This window comes from Cheilinus undulatus, linkage group 2, assembly GCF_018320785.1.
Source record: "Cheilinus undulatus linkage group 2, ASM1832078v1, whole genome shotgun sequence".
NCBI lineage: Eukaryota > Metazoa > Chordata > Actinopteri > Labriformes > Labridae > Cheilinus > Cheilinus undulatus.
In genome coordinates, this window is record NC_054866.1 from 52,452,315 (window position 1) to 52,470,971 (window position 18,657).

General features: G+C 40.8%; 1 protein-coding gene across 1 annotated transcript; it reads left to right on the forward strand.

The window, feature by feature from the left end:
* Window positions 1–4,887: 4,887 nt before the first annotated feature.
* On the forward strand, window positions 4,888–17,788 carry LOC121516592 (protein MB21D2). The gene is made up of 2 exons (XM_041797957.1): window positions 4,888–5,401; window positions 14,982–17,788. Exons 1-2 carry the CDS (start codon window positions 5,152–5,154, stop codon window positions 16,244–16,246), a joined length of 1,515 nt encoding a protein of 504 aa, XP_041653891.1. The 5' UTR covers window positions 4,888–5,151; the 3' UTR covers window positions 16,247–17,788.
* The last annotated feature ends 869 nt before the right edge of the window (window positions 17,789–18,657 follow it).

Consider the following 18,657-nt stretch of genomic DNA (forward strand, 5'->3'; position numbering starts at 1 on the left):
AGTCAAAGTACAAAAATCCTGACACCAGGAAATAAAGTCTGTATATATAAACATGACAACAGGAATCAAAGGTCACATCCTGGTTATTTTTTTATTGGAGTAGTAACATTTGACTTTGATAAAAAGAGCTGTGTTATAACTGACAGCACGCTGAGACGCTCACACAGCCTCCACAGCAATGATGCTGTTTAGACTGATGATGGATGGAGTAGAGATGAAGTGATACTGCAGAAAACATGCAAAACAGCACCAAGACAAGCTAACTATGAATACAGCAGGCCTAAGCATTAGCATCAACACCTTTGGTTATTGTGAGGAACAGAAAGAGACTGAAGTATCAGGCAGGGAAAATTCAGGCCTGAACTCTGTTGGAGTACAGTATGAAGCTAACATTAGTGTAACAGAAAATTGTACTGGATAAAAATATTGTCTTTTAATTTTGGGGGGTATTTAGTATGTTTTGTTGGTTTACTGAGGGTTAATTTCACCACATTCTTCTGTTTTATCCATGTATTTTTTAGTCTTTATTTTGAGGTACTGTATTAGTGGCATTACGAGGCCCCCTGTTGGCAGTAAGTGGTATATTGCATCACTTCCACCCTCTGGTCAGTCTGTTTAGAGCTCGACTGTAAGAGGTATGTTTCCACTGTAGCTCGTTCATAAAGTGCAAATATAAAACAAATATAAAGATCAAGCTTAGCATCTGTTTTGGAGTAGCTTCTCAGAGACAGTAATGCATTACACATTATAGTGACTTTGTTCAAAAAGAATGCATTATATGACTGACTTAGTTACTGCTCTACTTTTACTCGCTAACATCACATTGTATGCTCTGTCTCTTAGCTGACAAGTAAAAATATAATGTTAAACCTTGTTCACATCAGCACAAATCCTTATTTTAACAAGGAGAGACATGATCAAAGATCTCTCTTTCATGCTTCTTAACACTGAAAAGGCCACAGCTACATGTTGAAAATGTTAGCAGTTAACATTTTCTTGACAAATCAGAAGCAGTGTTCATTTCTCTGAGCTCCTAAAGATGTAAAAATTTATGGTGGAAAGTCCACACTAAACTTTATGTTGAGCTGTAACTTAAGGTGTGCCATCAGTTGGTCTTAACTAGCAGAAGTTTACACCCAAAACAAATCAAAATAAAGCTGCAGATGTGACATTGTCCAAAAATTTAACCAATCAATGAAAAGTATTTTGTTAACCCAGTTTTTGTTCCAGTGATTCCTTTTGTGTCGTATTGAAAGACTCATGCCTTGGTGATTATTAAAGCATACAGCAGAGCCTTTTGATAAGTTTGGAATGAAGACCAGTTACTGAAAAAGGATCCCAGTGAAAGGCCAGAGAGATATTGCATGATGTATGCCTAGTAATATTTCGAACTTAAACAAATTGTCTTGATGCAAGAATGTGTTCAGTGTCATTGCATCTGTAAATGGCTTGTTCTTTTTGCCTTAAATCCTTGTCTTCTGCTAGTAATGCTGATTTAGCTCTCTCTTGTTCCTTTAGAGTCTGAAAAATGATGCGTCATCTCATGAAGTTGCCCCAAAAGCTGCTGCTTAGATCTGGCTCAAAGCCGACACAATTCAGCCCAGATCTGGCTCAAAGCTGGCATAATTCATCCCAGATCCAGAAAAGATGGCATAATTTATCCCGGATTCAGAAAGCTGGCATAATTCATCCCAGATCCAGAAAAGATGGCATAATTTATCCCAGATCCAGAAAAGATGGCATAATTTATCCCAGATCCAGAGAAGATGGCATAATTTATCCCAGATCCAGAGAAGATGGCATAATTTATCCCAGATCCAGAAAAGATGGCATAATTCATCCCAGATCTGGCTCAAAGCCAGTTTTGTACCAGATTTAGGGCAAAAATGAACTTGGTCTCCATTTATCTATACTTCTTCTGGTCCTAAACTGTTACAGAGCTGTTATATGACTCCACAACAGACTAGGCCCATTGTGCAAAAGACACCGGAGTGGATCTGTTTCCTAATTAGGACCAAAAATTGGAGTATATCCAACCCATGTCTGGTCCAGCCACATTTTGCTATCTGGGTAGGCTCACCTGGCAAACTAATGACCACACCTGTCTGAGATTGGTGTCAATGATGTAAAACAACAGGAGAAGCATCACAATTGAAAACTTTAAATGATCAAATTAATATTGAATGTTTAATTGGAATCATATTAGCATAATAATTTGTATTTAAAGTTCTTGAAATACTTACTTTTAATAAGGTAAAAAACATTATCACATATTAAAAAAAGTGATTTTATTTCAGTTTTGCTTTTGTAGGTGTGTACACTTTCCATGTCAGATGATACAACCAGTGTCCAACAACTACATTTTATTCTACAATTAAATTCTTTATTTTATTTTGGCGATGTAAGTATCCACTTTCTGGCCAGAATACAAGTAAATCTATGAGTTAAAGTATTTACCTGTTTAATTTCAAAGTAGTTGCAATGTCAGGTGGTGCAACCTCAAATAAATGAGGGATGTCATTGATCCATGTACGGTGTTCCTACAGAGAGGGGTCATAATGAACACCTCAGCAAGATGGACAGCAGGAAAACCATTTTGAGAGGACCCAGTGATAACAGATCACATTGCAATTAGCTCTGGTTCAGATCGTTCATTATAACTGTCCACTAATAACACACATGAAGGCCTTAAACCACACTCTCACTGCTGAAAATAGACCCTAAGCCTCAGGCCCCATCTTCCATCAGGAAACTGTCCACATTTAAAAGTCATTGGCTCACCGAAGGACCAGTCACTCTTCATGGACACACAGCTGGGTCCAGGAGAGTCTGGTTTCTGCTTCTTCATCCTAAAACACAAACAACATTATTAGTTACTGTAAGCTGTTGGTTATTAAAGCAGTGGCTGACACAGTACATAAGTAATCTTCTGACACTGGAAACCTGCAGCGTGTGGAAGGACAGATGGACTCATTGAAGCATCAGGAAACCCAAGGAGGAAACGTCATGTCGTCTGTGAGGAAACTGAAGCTTGGGCATCATTGGACCTTCCAACAGGACAATGATCCCAAACATACCTCAGATTCTACCAAGGCTTGGTTTCAGAAGAAATCCTGGAAGATTCTACCGGTGGGATTTGAAGAAGGCGGTTGCAGGATGCAGACCAAAGCATGTTGTTTTAAGTACCAGTGATGCTTGACATGAAGTGTCAAATAATTTGGAGACTGGAGAAGTCATTAGAAGTTGCATTTGTATTCGAACAAAGTAAATCTACTTGGAGCGTTCATTAGTCACGTTTACATGGACACTTTTATTCCAATCTGATTGAAATCAACCCGATTAAATGTTTTGGGTCAAGCATTTACATTGTGTGTGATCTATCCGATCGGGTGTTTATTTGTGCCTGTTTTTAATCGGAATAGCTGCCACTGCATCAAGGGTCACCACTAGCAACCATAAATCATGTGACACACAGGTCACATGATTTATGGTTGCTATTGGTTTCCAGTGGTATATAGTTTAGCTGCTCCGTTATTTCTCTATCCCACATTGAGGCCGACATCCCCTGAGTCTTGGCTTCTCCACTACCGGCGTTTGAGTTTAGTGCCCCGTTTCTGCTGGCGAGAATGGCTCCCGACAATACGTCACCACGCAGTTACATCAAGAAAAAGAGCATGCATAGAAATAACGTGTCAGATCAATCGGGTGAAGGTGTTTACATGGAAGAATTTTCCCTCTGATCGGGTCGTGAAAAGGTGTAGACCACCCCTCTGCAACCGATTAGATTTTTAATTGGATGGGGCTTGATCGGGTTGATTTAGGTGTTTACATGCAGCATTTCTAATCAGGTTGAGGGTTTCACCCGATTAGAAGTGTCCATGTAAACACAGCTTATGTGTTGAGCTGTTCCAATTGCTTTTGTTTGATTTGTTCATTGCAAACAGCTGAGAGTCTGCACATTTTCACGATAAACCTGATTTGCAATGGGGATTTAATCATTTTGTTTGCAACTGTAAATAAACTGACTTGACCTGACTAGCAGATAGCTTTACATTTGTAAAACCGCCCTTGGTTTGAGTATTTCAGGGGGAGCATTGCCCCACCCTGCCCTTGTTTGGAGCTTGGCCAAGGTATCAGTCATTAGAATATATCTGTCTGTTGACACAAAAACTGTCTTGTACAATGTCAATGAAAATGAAATAAATGAACCAACAGCTCAGCAGGTAGAGAGCATAACCATCAACCTTTATTTAGTAGGGAAGATCAAATCTGGTTCTGAGCAAGTAATTTATTTTACTGGGCATTTTGAGTTCTTTAGTATTGTCAAAATAGCTAAAAGATAACACTGTAGACTTATACAGTGACATATACATCCTCATGTGACTATTATCGCAGAATTATGAGATTGAACTGTGAGTTATTGTGCCCCTGCTCCAGTCCCATGATTAACAGCTGCTTTAATTTCCACCAGATGACACCAGATGTCGCTGTTTGTCCTGAGAATTAAAACAGCACAGCTGCATGAGACCTCGTCTACACATCACTAATCATTTACACCCTCAATCAATGTGACTTCACTGAAAATGTTCAAAATAAAATTAAAGCTAATCCATCTGAATCTGCGAAGTAACTAACTTTATAAAGTAATTCAGTCATTTGTTACAAGTCTCCAGTAGATGTAGCAGAAAACGATGGATTTCGAAAGTCCAACAGTCCAGACCTAACATTTTAATCTCCCTGACAAACACTTAACGGATTTTTTTGTCCATTTTTATCAACAGATCTTTTTTAGTTAGTCTTTGTCTAATAAAAAATAAAATAAAATAAACCTATTGACAAAAAACTCGGATATCTCACAATTATTAATGCCCCATGTTGTGCAATATTAAAATATTAAAATATTAAATTCATATTCAGAACAACTGTGAAAATACATTTTGAATCAGTGAAGAAACACCTCTAACAGTCTCCTGAATAAGATGGGTCTTTTATTTTGAAGGCAGGGGGCAGCGGACGTGCGGCTGTTGTTTCCGGTGGTTGTGTTTGGTGTCGTCTGTCTCGGCTCAGCTCGGCTCTGTTCGGCTCGGCTCAGAACCGACCAGCAGCGGTGGTATCGGCTGTAGTGGACCTGTGAGTGACCGAGGAGGAAAGATGGCGGCCCCTGCTCTCTCCGGTCGGGCTGGCTCGGCGGGAAGCCTCGGGAACAGCCCCACCATGGCCGCCGGCAGACTCCCGCACGGAGGCGGCGGCGTCGGGCCCGAGCTCGACTTCAGGTCGGCCGCTCGTATGGAGGACCTGAACCGACTGATCCAGGAGTTCAGCAAGCACGACCAGAGAGAGTACGACGACCAGCGGGCTCTGGAGATCCACACGGCGAAGGACTTCATCTTCTCCATGCTGGGTGAGGGCACAAACACTAACCGTTATCTAACGGGGGAACACAGCGAGGGTTCACGGTAAACGGTGATCGTTTCACGTCAGAGGAGAGCCGCTGGTTTAAGGATGCTAACCCTATCACTGCTGGTGTAACGGTGTAAAGAGTGACCGTGTTAACTGGTGACTTAATACATCTGTAGTTTTCATAGCACGATGAAGACAGCGTCCTTATGAATGTCTGTAAATTTTCACTAAAGACTTGTCTGATGAGTATTAAGAAAATTATAATCAAACAAAGAGACAGTCGTGCGGACACTTTCAGTTTTCAACATCTGCTGTGATTACGACGGTCAGATTTGTCCCGAGGAAAGTCACTGGTTAACACGGTCGCTCTTTAAACCGTAACACTGGGCTCCACCTGCTAGCACCGGCTGCACCTGCATCACTATATGGATGTTTAAAACAAATGCTAACATTTTTAATGCCCCCTTTAAAGTGTCTGTTTCATGGTCAATATAATAAAACATCAGCTCTACTTTAAGTACTGCAGAGATTATCTGCTTCATTGTTGTCATTAAAAATATAAGATTAATACAATAATATTTCAAGCATCTAAAATTTTATCTCTTCACAGTTACCACAAAAGAAATTCTAATCTACTTTCATGTGCTCTTTTGGTGCTTGGAGATTTGTTTTAGTATTCATCAGGCATATTTTACACTGTAATATTTATCTTTAAACCTGGACTATAAGCAGAGTTCATACATTTAGCCTGTCTATATGCAGTATGGTGTGATATGTCTGCTGATCATACATTGAAGAACTCTCATGATTAAATGCAACATAATCTTGATAATCTGATGTAAAGACTTTGGGATAATGAATTAGCAGACATGGAGAGATGATGGTGTCACCTACGCCTGCTTCATAATGAACATGAGACTGCAGACTAAGACTAATTAGAAAGCTATTCCTGATGTTTTCACAGTGATTTAAAATGCTGTCTGACAATTTTTGAAGGAAAAATTCAAAGTTGAGGATTCTGCTCAGGGCTCTGCTCTCACTGTGGGAGTGTGTGGCCAAAATATCAGACATGTAATATCCTCCTGTACACTACAAGTGAGTTGGGGGAATCAAAGTTTGTGTGTGGATCTGATTCACACAGTGTACACCCAACTATAAAGAATTCATCCAATATGGGTCAGTATATTTTTTGGCAGATCAATTTCCTGGTTGAATCCAGACTCAAAAAATGGAAGAACTCCCGTTATTCAATTTCTTTCCCTTTTTGACCATAAATTGGAAAAAAAGGGAAAGATTCATTGTTTAACCGTTTTTTCATTCACAAAAACGGAAAAACAAATAACATTCTAAAAAGGGGTCATTTTTTTTTCAATTCTGTCATTTTGTTTTCTTGATTAAATGAAATACTTGAGGAAAAGGAAATCATGTGACTCATTGGGAAAGGTGAGCTTTTCAAAATAATAATAATGCTCTATATACAATGTATGATAAAAAATGTAAATCGTTTAGGTACTGGTACATTACTGTAATTTGACCTAAAAAAAGGGGGGGACAAGCCATTATTCTGGTTTTCCAAATTTTCACCAAAAACAGAATAAATGGATTAGTGGCTCATTTTTTCTGTTTTCTCTTTTTTTAGCCAAAACCAAAAAAATGGAATAACGAGAGTTTCTCCCATTTTTTGAGTCTGGTTTCAACCAGGAAATGGATCTGCCAGAAAATACTCTGACCCATATGTACCAGTTAGATCTCTATAAGGATTAAATTTTAAGTTTCAGTTTTATTTTCAGCCATGAATTTCCACTTCTCTGAAGCAGAAGGGGAAAAGGGTGAGAGAACATAGATATTTACTTCTAGAATGCAGTACTTCGATTTTTTAGCTTGAACAGATCGTTCATACATTCTATTTTTCTATGATCTAAGATCCTCCTTTCCACGCTCCTTTTTACGCTGTAATTCCCTTTAAAGGCCAGTAGTTTAATCCTAGTTTTAATGATTACAAAGAGTAAACACTTCTAAGATTGATCATAACCTTACAAAGCAGATGGATTCACCCGTTTTCGTGTTTCTCACTAGTGAATCCATCTTGCAAAGCTCCCGTCTGATCCGTTTGGGCCTGGTTGAAAGTGACAGGACCAATCAACGCCGAGGGGCAGAACTTTTGGGTGCCAGTGAGAAGAGGCCGGTGCAATTATGGTCTAAGACATTAGCGTCGATGCTGCTAAAGCACCAGTTTTATCAGAACTTGACAACATTTCTTCATTAAAAGAAGAACAAAGAACAGCAGTTTTCTTTTCATAAATGACAGAAGTCGTGTAATGACATGTCTACAGTCGTCATGGTTTGCATTAATGCAGTTCTCTATGGAGCTTACTCCTTGGTCACGGCTACGTCACGTTTTGTTGCTCTGATTGGCTCGTAAAGATGTGACAGAAAGTTTATCCAGTCACCCTCTGACTTTTTTTTTTAAAAGGCTCTGCCCTTTCCCAAACGCTGTCTATGGAAGGTTTACCAGATGGATGTGTGTAACACACACATCTGTCTGGTACACAACAAATCCGTCAGGTTAGGTGTAAGTATGATGTTAAGAAAAGTCTCGTCTCCACTTCTGCCCACACGTACCCCATCATGTTGTCTCTGACTGACTGGTCATGTGACACTGTACATCACGTCCTGTGACTTGTAAATACAGAAAAAGTGTTTCCATTACACTTTTGCGATATACTTCTATATCGAAACATCTGAAAAACCTCCTCATGAGAGCATAAAACTTTTTAGCAATATTTGAGAGGTTTTTTTGTGGAATCCAGGTGCTTCCATAACCAGTTTTTCATTGCGCTATTTAGATTTTGCGCATTTCTAAGGGTATTGGAAACACAGCTTCTGTCAGCCTGTTCCCTGATTGGCTACTGTTTTGTCCACGTAACAGTCCTGCTCATGCCTGATTGGATTTCTAATCATAAATATCGACCATGTTTCATATTTACGGTCTGTTGTCGGGGGGTGGGGGGGGGGCTCTGATATTCTTCGGAGCAGTAAAATCGTTCTTAACACAACACAGGAAAATCTGGAAAGATAATCTTCCGATTCATCCGATTATCAGGCCTTTGCTGACTTTGGTCAGGAGGGGGAATCCAACCCAAAATCAGCACGATTGTCTTGTGTCCTGACAGCCATGCTCCGATGTCCTGCCCTCGTGATATCTGAGGACCGTTACCTTTCAGGTTTCAGAATAAAAACGCTGTTGTCTTTATTGTTGCTTCAGCTGTATTGAGGATCATTTTTATATTATGCACAGCCCTCATTGCTGTTTCTAAAGAAAAATTTATTCTCACAGGCTTTTCCTGCACTCTGTTCTGACAGAGCGGGGTCACGTCCCTGCTTTAATAAAACTTGATTAACAGCAGTGATAGTTCTGTCATCATGATCATAACAGAGACTGCAGAGAAGAAGAGGGAACACGGAGGATGAACCACAGGAATGTGAGGTTTCATAAGTGAAACTGTTTCCTGTTGGAGTGCTCCATTATGATCCTGGACCACCTCCAAGATCTGGATGAAAATAGTTGAACACAGCGTCCTGTAAACACTCAAACACACTGTAAAAATGTCCCTCTGACTGACCCACACATTTAAATGTGGAGCTTCGTTCACAGAGTGTACCAACACTCTGCAGTGGCACACACACATTCTTTCTGTTTAAAATGTAAATCAGATCTTCTTGAAGCTCGTATTGTTGTGGACAGAAGAGTCGGATCCTGTCTGCTCTCCACACGGAAATAGTTTCTAAAATGTTCAAACGTGAACCAACAGAAGCTCCTGATGTTTTCACAGCTTGTGTTTATCCAGTCAGAGAGAAAGCCACCGTCAGATGAAGATGGTGCTGAGTAATGAGTGAATCCCTGTGTGTGTCTAAAATGAGATCATGAACACAGCACTATTGATGAGCATCAAAAGCCAGAACCGACAAATCCAGTACCTACTGGACTGAATTACAGCAGAAAATACACCATTTTCCCCAGAAATTGTTGCAATTACAAATGTTTTGGTTATTTTTTCCTCTATGTGCATTGGAACAACACAAAAAAGCAGAAGAAGAAAAGAGAAAAAAGCCAAAATTGACATAATTTTACACAAAACTCAAAAAATGGGCCAGACAAAATTATTGGCACCCTCAACTTAATATTTGGTTGCACACGCTTGGGAAAAAATAACTGAAACCAATCTCCTCCTGTAACCATCAACAAGCCTCTTACACCTCCCAACTAGGGATGGGCGATATGGACTAAAAAAATTTATCACGATATTTTGCTGTATTTATTGCGATAACAATATAAATCACGATAAAAAATAGCACCATTCAACACAACCTTTCTGACTAGGAAAAATGTATCAAATTGGCTGCTTAACTACACCAGCTACATATGAATATAGATATATAAATATATCTATATTTATTTAAATAGATATCTATTAATGTAGGGATATTTTAGTAAAAAAAAAAACTATGTTGCTTCTACATTTAAGAGATTCAAAGAAAAATTTAGTTGGAAATAGTACAAATAATGTTCCAACTTGGCAGATTATTAAAAATGTAAGTGTCAGCATTAAAAATTGACCCTAAACTAGAAGTATTTACAGCACTATTTTACCTTCATATGGCCATTCCAGGACATGGTCTTTTTTGTCCAGTTTGCCTCTATCTTTAGTGTTTAATGTTAAATACAGTCTGATATCCTCTTTTAAGTCTTGAGGTTCCTTCAGTGGAGCAGAGCTGCCAGGCTCCACCATGTTTGCTTTTACAGAGATAAGTCATTTAATGCAAGTCCAAGTTAAAACTTCTGTTGTTAAATTAATAAAAATAAGTAAACTTGATAAATTATTTTTAACTAAGTTTGATTAAGTCCATGATGTATAATAACACTGAAGCTCATAATGTGGTAGTAGTAGTTATAATCACATTTTCAGATATAATACAGTTTGGTGCTTTAATGTTTATCTGTCCTTCCATCATACACGTCTGTCAGTCTGTCTGTCTGTGAGGTGTGTACTAAAGACACCTATGCACCTAACGGACAGAACCCACAGCACTAATAAAAATAAACATGCATCATGTTATCTATCATATCATGTACACTCTATGTTGTTGTAAATGTTATATATTGCTAACCTTATAGGAAATCTACATGAGATGCGAGTTTATTACTCACATCTTTCTAAATATTAGACTAAGCGCTCCATTATTTCCTCGTATAAACTGTGGGACCGTGCGTAATTTCCGTGGCTGTAAAACAGAGGAATAGGGGATCGTGAAATAAAGCACACTGTGCAAATTACCGTTGTCTGCTCCACGTCTGATTTCCTCTAACCAAACCATTTACAGATAATAGAGGTAGCTCCTCGTATAACAAACTCATCCTCCTTTTCATCTCCGCCTTCAGCCATGTTTGTTATGTTTCTGCGCGATATACGAGTGCGGCGCAGTTGATGAAGTATGTGTGTGCGACGATTGCAGACACATACGTCATCAACCATAGTTTATCGTTATTATCGTTAAAGGCCGTTTTCGTGGAAAGTTTTTTCACGGTATATCGCAAACGATAGGATATCGCCCATTCCTACTCCCAACTGGAATTTTGACCACTCGTCTTTTGCAAACTGCTCTAAGTCTCTCAGATTTGAAGAGTGCCTTCTTGCAACAGCATTTTTGAGATCTCTCCACAGGTGTTCAGTGGGATTTAGATCTGGACTCATTGCTGGCCACTTCAGAACTCTCCAGCGCTTTGTCTCCAACCATTTCTTGGTGCTTTTTGAGGAATGTTAGGGGTCATCGTCCTGCTGGAACACCCATGACCCCTGACGCAGACCCAGCTTTCTGACACTAGGCCTTACATTGTGGCCCAAAATCTTTTGATAGTCTCCAGATTTCATGATTCTTTGCACACCGTCAAGGCACCCAGTGCCAGAGGCAGCAAAACATCCCCAAAACACCTTTGAACCTCCACCATGTTTGACTGTAGGTACTGTTCTTTTCTCTGTAGGCCTCATTCTGTTTTCTGTAAACAGTAGAATGGCGTGCTTTTCCAAAATGCTCTACCGTAGTCTCATGAGGCTTAAGCCTAGTTAATGCTTCTGCATTGCGTCGATGGCGTAGCTACGCGTAGCCCTCTGCGTCAACGCAGACTCCTGTGCTGTAGCCTGACGTGCACCTCCAAAAAATCCTAACTACGCGGACCACAAGGGCTGTGATTGGTTTGCTCAAAATGTCATTCACCCATTCTCAGCCTCGACTTGTTTAGTGGTCATAGAGACCACCTCCGCAAACGTCTTATCTGTCGCCTGCGCTTCAACATTTGCAACAAAAGAATTTGTTCGTCGATATCGATGAGCTCCAACTCCAAACACACCCGCTCCACCTCAGGCGCCATTGTGACCGGGATGGAACGGGAGATAAACAAGGATTCAGATGTGACCCCTCTGAAACCACAAACACACAGCCACACCCCCCTAGCGGCATGGCGGTGAATTGCAGAGCGACGCGTTCACTCAAAGCAGAACTGCCGTTGACGCGATGCAGTAGCATAAATCAGGCTTTACTCTATTACATTTTTGCAAACTCCAGTCTGGCTTTTTTATGTCTCTTTGTCAGCAGCGGGGTTGTCCTTGGTCACCTGCCATTGCGCTTCATCTCATTCAGATGACCACGTATGGTCTGAGCTGACACTTTTGCACCCTGAGTCTGCAGGACAGCCTGAATTTGTGTGGAAGTTGACTGAGGATGTTTATCCACCATTCCAACTATCCTGCGTTGCATTCTTTTGTCAGTTTTTCTCTTCCGCCCACGTCCAGGGAGATTAGCCACAGTTCCATGGTTATAAACCTCTTGATTATATTAAACACAGTGGACAAAGGGATTTCAAGATCTCTGGAGATGGTCTTGAAACATTGAGATTGTTAATATTTTTCCACTGTTTTGCTTCTTAAGTCCTCAGACAATTCTCAGCTTTTCTTTCTCTTCTCCATGCTTGGTGTGACACACACAGGCACACAACACAAAGGTTGAGAAACCTTTTATACGTTTTAACTGGCTTCAGGTGTGATTTACCCACAGTTTTAAAAGGGTGACAACAATTTTGTCCAGCCAATATTGAGTTTTGTGTAAAATTATGTCAATTTTGGCTTTTTTCTTTGCTTTGTTGTGTTGTTCCAATGCACATAAATGAAATGAACATGTGTATACCAAAAACATTTGTAATTGCAACAATTTCTGGGAGAAATAGTGTATTTTCTGGAAAAATTCCAGGGGTGGCAATACTTTTGTCCATGACTGTTTATCATTACTTCATTTCAGTACCCTGCCACCCAATGAAAGGCAAGGAATATGTTAGGAAAGCTTTTATTTTTTTCATAATGTTTTTTCTTCCAAAAGTATCGATTCAGGCACCATTTAGGCAATGGTATCAGAAGAAACCCAAACGATACCCAACCCTACACAGCACACTACACACTAACAGTCTGTTATAGAACAAGCAGCTGTACTGAGGCAGTGACAAGTCTGACTATTTAGACTTCTTTTGCCGTCTTTCTCGTAATTTCTGCCCGAATGTGATGGATCATTTTATTTTCATGGTCATTCTTAGAATAAAAAGCAGTTCAGAGGAAAGTCCCATAATAAGTATGCGGATCACGTCTATAGTCTTTCAGTTGAAATGTTTCTTAGAAACAGTTAAAACAACCAAACAAACAGAGTCTGCCCTCCTCAATAGAGCACAGGAATGCAGTCTCAGCGAAGAAGAGCATGCCTTTTCACTTCACTTTTGGTTAAGCCGGGCAGAGAACCAGTCCAAACTGAGCCAGTCCCACTGCTGCTGGGGAACCAGATGACCCATCTAGTCCAGACTCTTCATGATTTAAACCTTTTTTAAACACAACCTCTCATCAACTCAGCTGTGCTGGTCTTTAAGATTCTGTTTCACTAGTATGAAGCTTGAGCTTCTTCTAACCATAATACAGTATTTTAGCTCTCAGTATGCATTAATTATTATGAGAGACTCCAGTCCTGTCAGTCGTCTTCAACTGAGGAGTGAGTTCAGTCAAACCACCACTCAACAAGCGTTCACTTAAAGTTACTCCCTGTTTTCTTTTGGTGAAGAATTATAACAAAACAAGGGAGAAAATTGGTTGAAAGTGGAGTCGGGGTGCACTAGGGACCTGCTCCAGAGCAGACCCATTCTCGCCCATGCTCAGCGTAGCCCAGCGCAGCAAAACTGGTGATGGAAACGTGAATCAGCACGGCTTGGTTTGGATCGGCGCTGCCAAAAGTCACAGTAGAAAACCCCCATATAAATTAGTAATGATACTACTTGCCAACTAAATGGACAAAAAAGCTGGCTCCCACATTAGTCACACCAGATGTACTTTTGGCTGCAATCACAGCACTGAGTCTGTGTGGATAGGTGGGCTATGACGTAATCGTTTCAGGAAAGATGTGCTTGGTTGTACAAGCAGAGAAAAAACACTTGACATATACAGATGTGTTCATTCAAGCACCTGATTTCAAAATGTAGCATTTTCGGGCTCCAAATGCTGGTTTTCCATTGACAAAATGCTGATCAAATAGAATACTTTTACGGATACTCCTCAACTTGCCTCCATGTGGACGGCCCCTTCCTCCATTCTGCTTTTTAGGACTGCTCAAGCTCTGCCAGGTTGCAGGGGTTTGGCATGAACAGCCCTTTACAAGTCCAGCCACAAATTCTCTATTGGATTGAGGTCTGTGCTCAGCCACTACAGAAAATTTACCTTGTTGTCTTTAATCCATTTCTGTGTATCTTTCGCTGTATGCTTCGGGTCAGCGTCTCGCTGGAAAATAAATAATCTCCTAAGCCCTAGTTCTCTTCCAGACTGGAAAAGATGTCCTCCAGAATTGTCCTACATTTTGCCACATTTATTTTATTCTTTATTGTTATGAGCATTCCAGGGCCTCATGCTGAGAAGCATCCCCACAGCATGATGCTGCCACCACAATGCTCCACAGTGGGGATGGTGTGTTTGCGGTGATGTGCAGTGTTTGGTGTCTTGTCTGATGGCCAAAAAGCTCCATTCTGGTCTCACCAGACCAAAGAACTTTCTTTCTTTTGACCATGGAGTCTCCCTCATGCTTTTTGGTGAACTCTAGTCCAGATTGAATCAGAGTTTTCTTCAACAGTGGCTTTCTCTTTGCCACTCTCCCATAAAGCTTTGACTGCTTAAGAACCCGGCCAACATATGTTGTAGGAAGAGTCTTTCCCATCAGACAGGTGCTAAAGCTTTTAACTTTACAAAAAAACCTCTCAAAGAAGCCAAATATATTCACCATGATTGATTGATTTGTAAAGTCAATGAAATGGTTTACTAAAGCATTAAGTGACATGGAAACACAGGAGTGTGGATCTTAACCTGCAAAGAAAATAGGAGGTCTGTGGTGCCATCTCCACTATAGACTATTGGACTAAATGCATTTATAATTTGCATTTGATATGATTTGAAATTATTTGCCATTGTCCGCATTGTCAGCTAGTCCTATCTGTTTCTATATTTCAGGAATGGTACAGAAGTTGGACCAGAAGCTCCCGGTGGCCAATGAGTACCTCCTCCTGTCGGGAGGTGTTCGAGAGGGTGTGGTGGACATGGATCTGGACGACCTTAGTGTCTACGCCCGTGGAACAGATTACGACATGGACTTCACCCTGCTCGTCCCAGCACTTAAACTCCATGACCGTAACCAGCCGGTGACTCTGGACATGAGGCACTCGGCTCTGGGCCACTCTTGGCTCAGCCTCCGCCTTTTCGATGAAGGTACCATCAACAAATGGAAGGATTGCTGCACCATAGTCGACCACATCAACGGGACTACCAACTACTTCTTCTCACCGACACTTGTGGCTGACTGGTTCTACCAGTCCATCTCCCTGGTGCTGCTGGAGGTACAGAAGAAGCCGCAGAGAGGGATGCCCAGAGTGGAGAAGGTGGAGAGGAACGGCACCATCATCTCCGTCATCCTGGGGGTGGGAAGCAGCCGGATGCTCTACGACATCGTCCCCGTGGTGTCGTTTAAAGGCTGGCCGGCCGTTGCTCAGAGTTGGCTGATGGAGAACCACTTCTGGGATGGAAAGATCACCGAAGAGGAGGTGATCAGCGGCTTCTACCTCGTCCCAGCCTGCTCCTTCAAAGGCCGCAAGGAGAACGAGTGGCGCTTGTCGTTCGCCCGCAGTGAGGTGCAGCTGAAGAAGTGCATCTCCTCTAGCCTGATGCAGGCGTACCAGGCCTGTAAAGCCATCATCATTAAGCTGCTGTCCCGCCCCAAAGCCATCAGCCCCTACCACCTTCGCAGCATCATGCTGTGGGCGTGTGACCGCCTCCCTGCCAACTACCTGGCACAGGACGACTTCTCCGCCCACTTCCTCCTGGGCCTGATTGATGACCTGCAGCACTGCCTCGTCAACAAGATGTGTCCGAATTACTTCATTCCTCAGTGCAACATGCTGGAACACCTGTCGGATGAGACGGCCATGCTGCACGCCCGCAAACTCTCCTCAGTGCGCTCGGACCCCGCAGAGCACCTCCGCACTACCATCGAGCACGCCAAGGCTGCCAACAGGTTGACGGTGGACCTGCAGTGGCGAGGCAGTGCCAACAACCTGCCGTCTCCGCAGTCTGACGCAGGTGGGGAGAACCAGCCAGATGACCGACTCGCCAAGAAGCTCCAGCAGCTGGTCACAGAGAATCCTGGGAAGTCCATCTCAGTCTTTATAAACCCAGACGACGTCACACGGCCCCATTTCCGTATTGATGACAAGTTTTTCTGAGACTCTCCTAGACGTCTTCTTCCCTTTTCCCCTCTGCCTTCCCTCTTCACACCTTGTGCCCCGCCTCCTCTAAAACTTTATTTTGTACATTTTTTATGTTTCTCTGCCACAGAGTGAAGTGAGGTGATCGTCTAGTTATGTCTGCCACAGTTTTTTTTATTTTTTTTTATTTTTATTTTTCTATTCCCTTTCCCCTCTTCCCTCCTCTTTCACTGTGTGCCCTGTGTTTTTTACCTGCTGATTGCCTTTTAAACAGACAGCTGAATAGCAGCAGGTTGTTTTTAAAGCTGAAGGATGAGGAAAAAATTCCTCCTGAAGATGGAGTGGATGTTCCTACGTAAGGGTAGTTTAATTATCAGGGATCCTGGGAATGACGGGACACCAACAACTCCTGAACACGCCACAGAAGCTTGTTCAAGATATAAATGTGGTTCATTTATATAGATAAAGCTAGTAGTAATCACTTAACACGCCTAATAGTACTAAATAACCCATATAAAAGATGATACAAATTCATGATCATGGAAATCCAGGTTTCCATATTCATTCCCAACCTTGGATTAAAGGAATTTTTAATTGTGAGATGCTCTCTGAGACGTCAGAAGTAAGGGCTAGTTTCTCAGATAGTATCATATTGCTGGCTTTCATATCAATGCCCAGGAGAGCAGCAACTTTATTGAGTGCACTGACATGGATTTGAGTGTCCTGGTTTTGATTGTGCTACTAAGTATTTCATTTCATTTGGGTGTATTCCGATGTTCGAAATTAGCATTCACCTAAGCTCATGATCAGGGATTTATAGCCCTCCATTTCCCAAACAACAGCTTTATTGACCCAAACACAAGATAAATACATCGAACTGTCTGTACTTTTGTAGACTTTCATGTTGGTGGTATACAGGTATATCTCTACTGGAGATATACCTGTATGTGAACATCACTGAAGCTAAGTCCTGGATGGGACTTTTCTCAGTTTAGTGATTTAAATAATGCCGCTGTTCTGTAAAAGGGCTCAACAGGACAAAAACATAAAGTTTAAATTACTATTGAAGCCCCAATGTAGTTTTAAGCCGATGTAGACATGTTGTTTTGAAGAGATGAAGAATAAGATGCTTGGTGCTGCAGCTCCATGTAGTATTGAATGGTAGCTGCTGACAGTAAACTCTTTTTGCCCTCCAGTTGTCAGAGTTGGTCTAAAACAGGGGTGTCAAACTCAATCACAGCAGGGGCCGAAATCTGAATTTAGGTCTAACCTGAGGGCCTAACAGGGTCAAGATTTAACCAAAAACTGTCAACCGTGTTTTCACAGGTAATGAATTTTGGGGTGATGATAAATGATTTTAAAATTTCTACAAAATAAAAAGTCAAAATGATTAAATATCACAGCATCAATAAATCTGAGATAGTCAACTTTTTAAGTCCTAAAGGCCAAAATACAAAATTAAAAGTCAAAATAAGGTTTTAAAAGGCAAATATATGAGATAGAGACTTAAAATCATGAGTTTAAAGGTCAAGATATGAGATAAAATACAAAATCAAGAGTTTAAAAAGTCAAAACAGAAGATAAAATTCAAAATTTTGGCTAAAAGGTCAAAATATTTGATAAAATTCTAGATCAGGAGTTTAAAAAGTGAAAATATTGGTTTAAAAGTCAAAGTTAGGAGTTTAAGAGGTCACAATATGATTTAAAATGAAAATTGTGAACCTTAAATGTAACGATATGAGAGAAAAGATCAAAATTATGAATTTAAAAGGTCAAAATGTGAAATAAAAAGTCAAAATCCTAAGTTTCAGTCATATTCTTGGGATGCAAAATGAAAATAACAAATGAATTTCTTTTCCTCATTCCTGGCTTTTTATCTAGTTATTTCTACTCTCTACTTTTTCAGATTTACATTTTTATTCTGGAGGAAATCTGCAGACCTCATAGCAGCAGACCAATTCTAATTAAGATATGATCTTGTGGGCTGGGTAAAACTGCACCACGGGTCACATTTGGCCCCCGGGGCTTGAGTTTGACACCCGTGGTCTAAGGTATGAATAGCACTGTAATTAGAAAGCAGGATACTAGTATTTATCATATATGCAGGCAGATAAATAACCGTTTTTTTTCTTTGTTTTTTGTGCGTGTAAACCCTTTACCCAAACATAGAAAATATATGAAGGCAGTGGTTCCCAACCTTCTTTTCATAGAGAAAATGAGGATCCACACAAACTAAATAGGATACATAGATGTCAAAAACTGAAATCAAATTTAACCATTTTTACTGTTCAAATCCAAACAAAACAGCCTCACAAGGAAGTCTCTTACCTAGAGGCTTTTGTATGAGCTATTCATATGTCTTTATGAGTAAATCTAATTTTGATAGCCTCAAACAGACAGAGCCTCGCACTCCCTGAAGTCTCTGTCCT

What these genes read in the sequence shown, in the direction of transcription:
- LOC121516592 (XM_041797957.1), top strand. Translation starts at nt 5,152, where the DNA reads ATGGCGGCCCCTGCTCTCTCCGGTCGGGCTGGCTCGGCGGGAAGCCTC. An exon ending in CTTCATCTTCTCCATGCTGG is followed by an intron (nt 5,402 to 14,981) that starts GTGAGGGCACAA and finishes TCTATATTTCAG; the next exon opens with GAATGGTACAGAAGTTGGAC.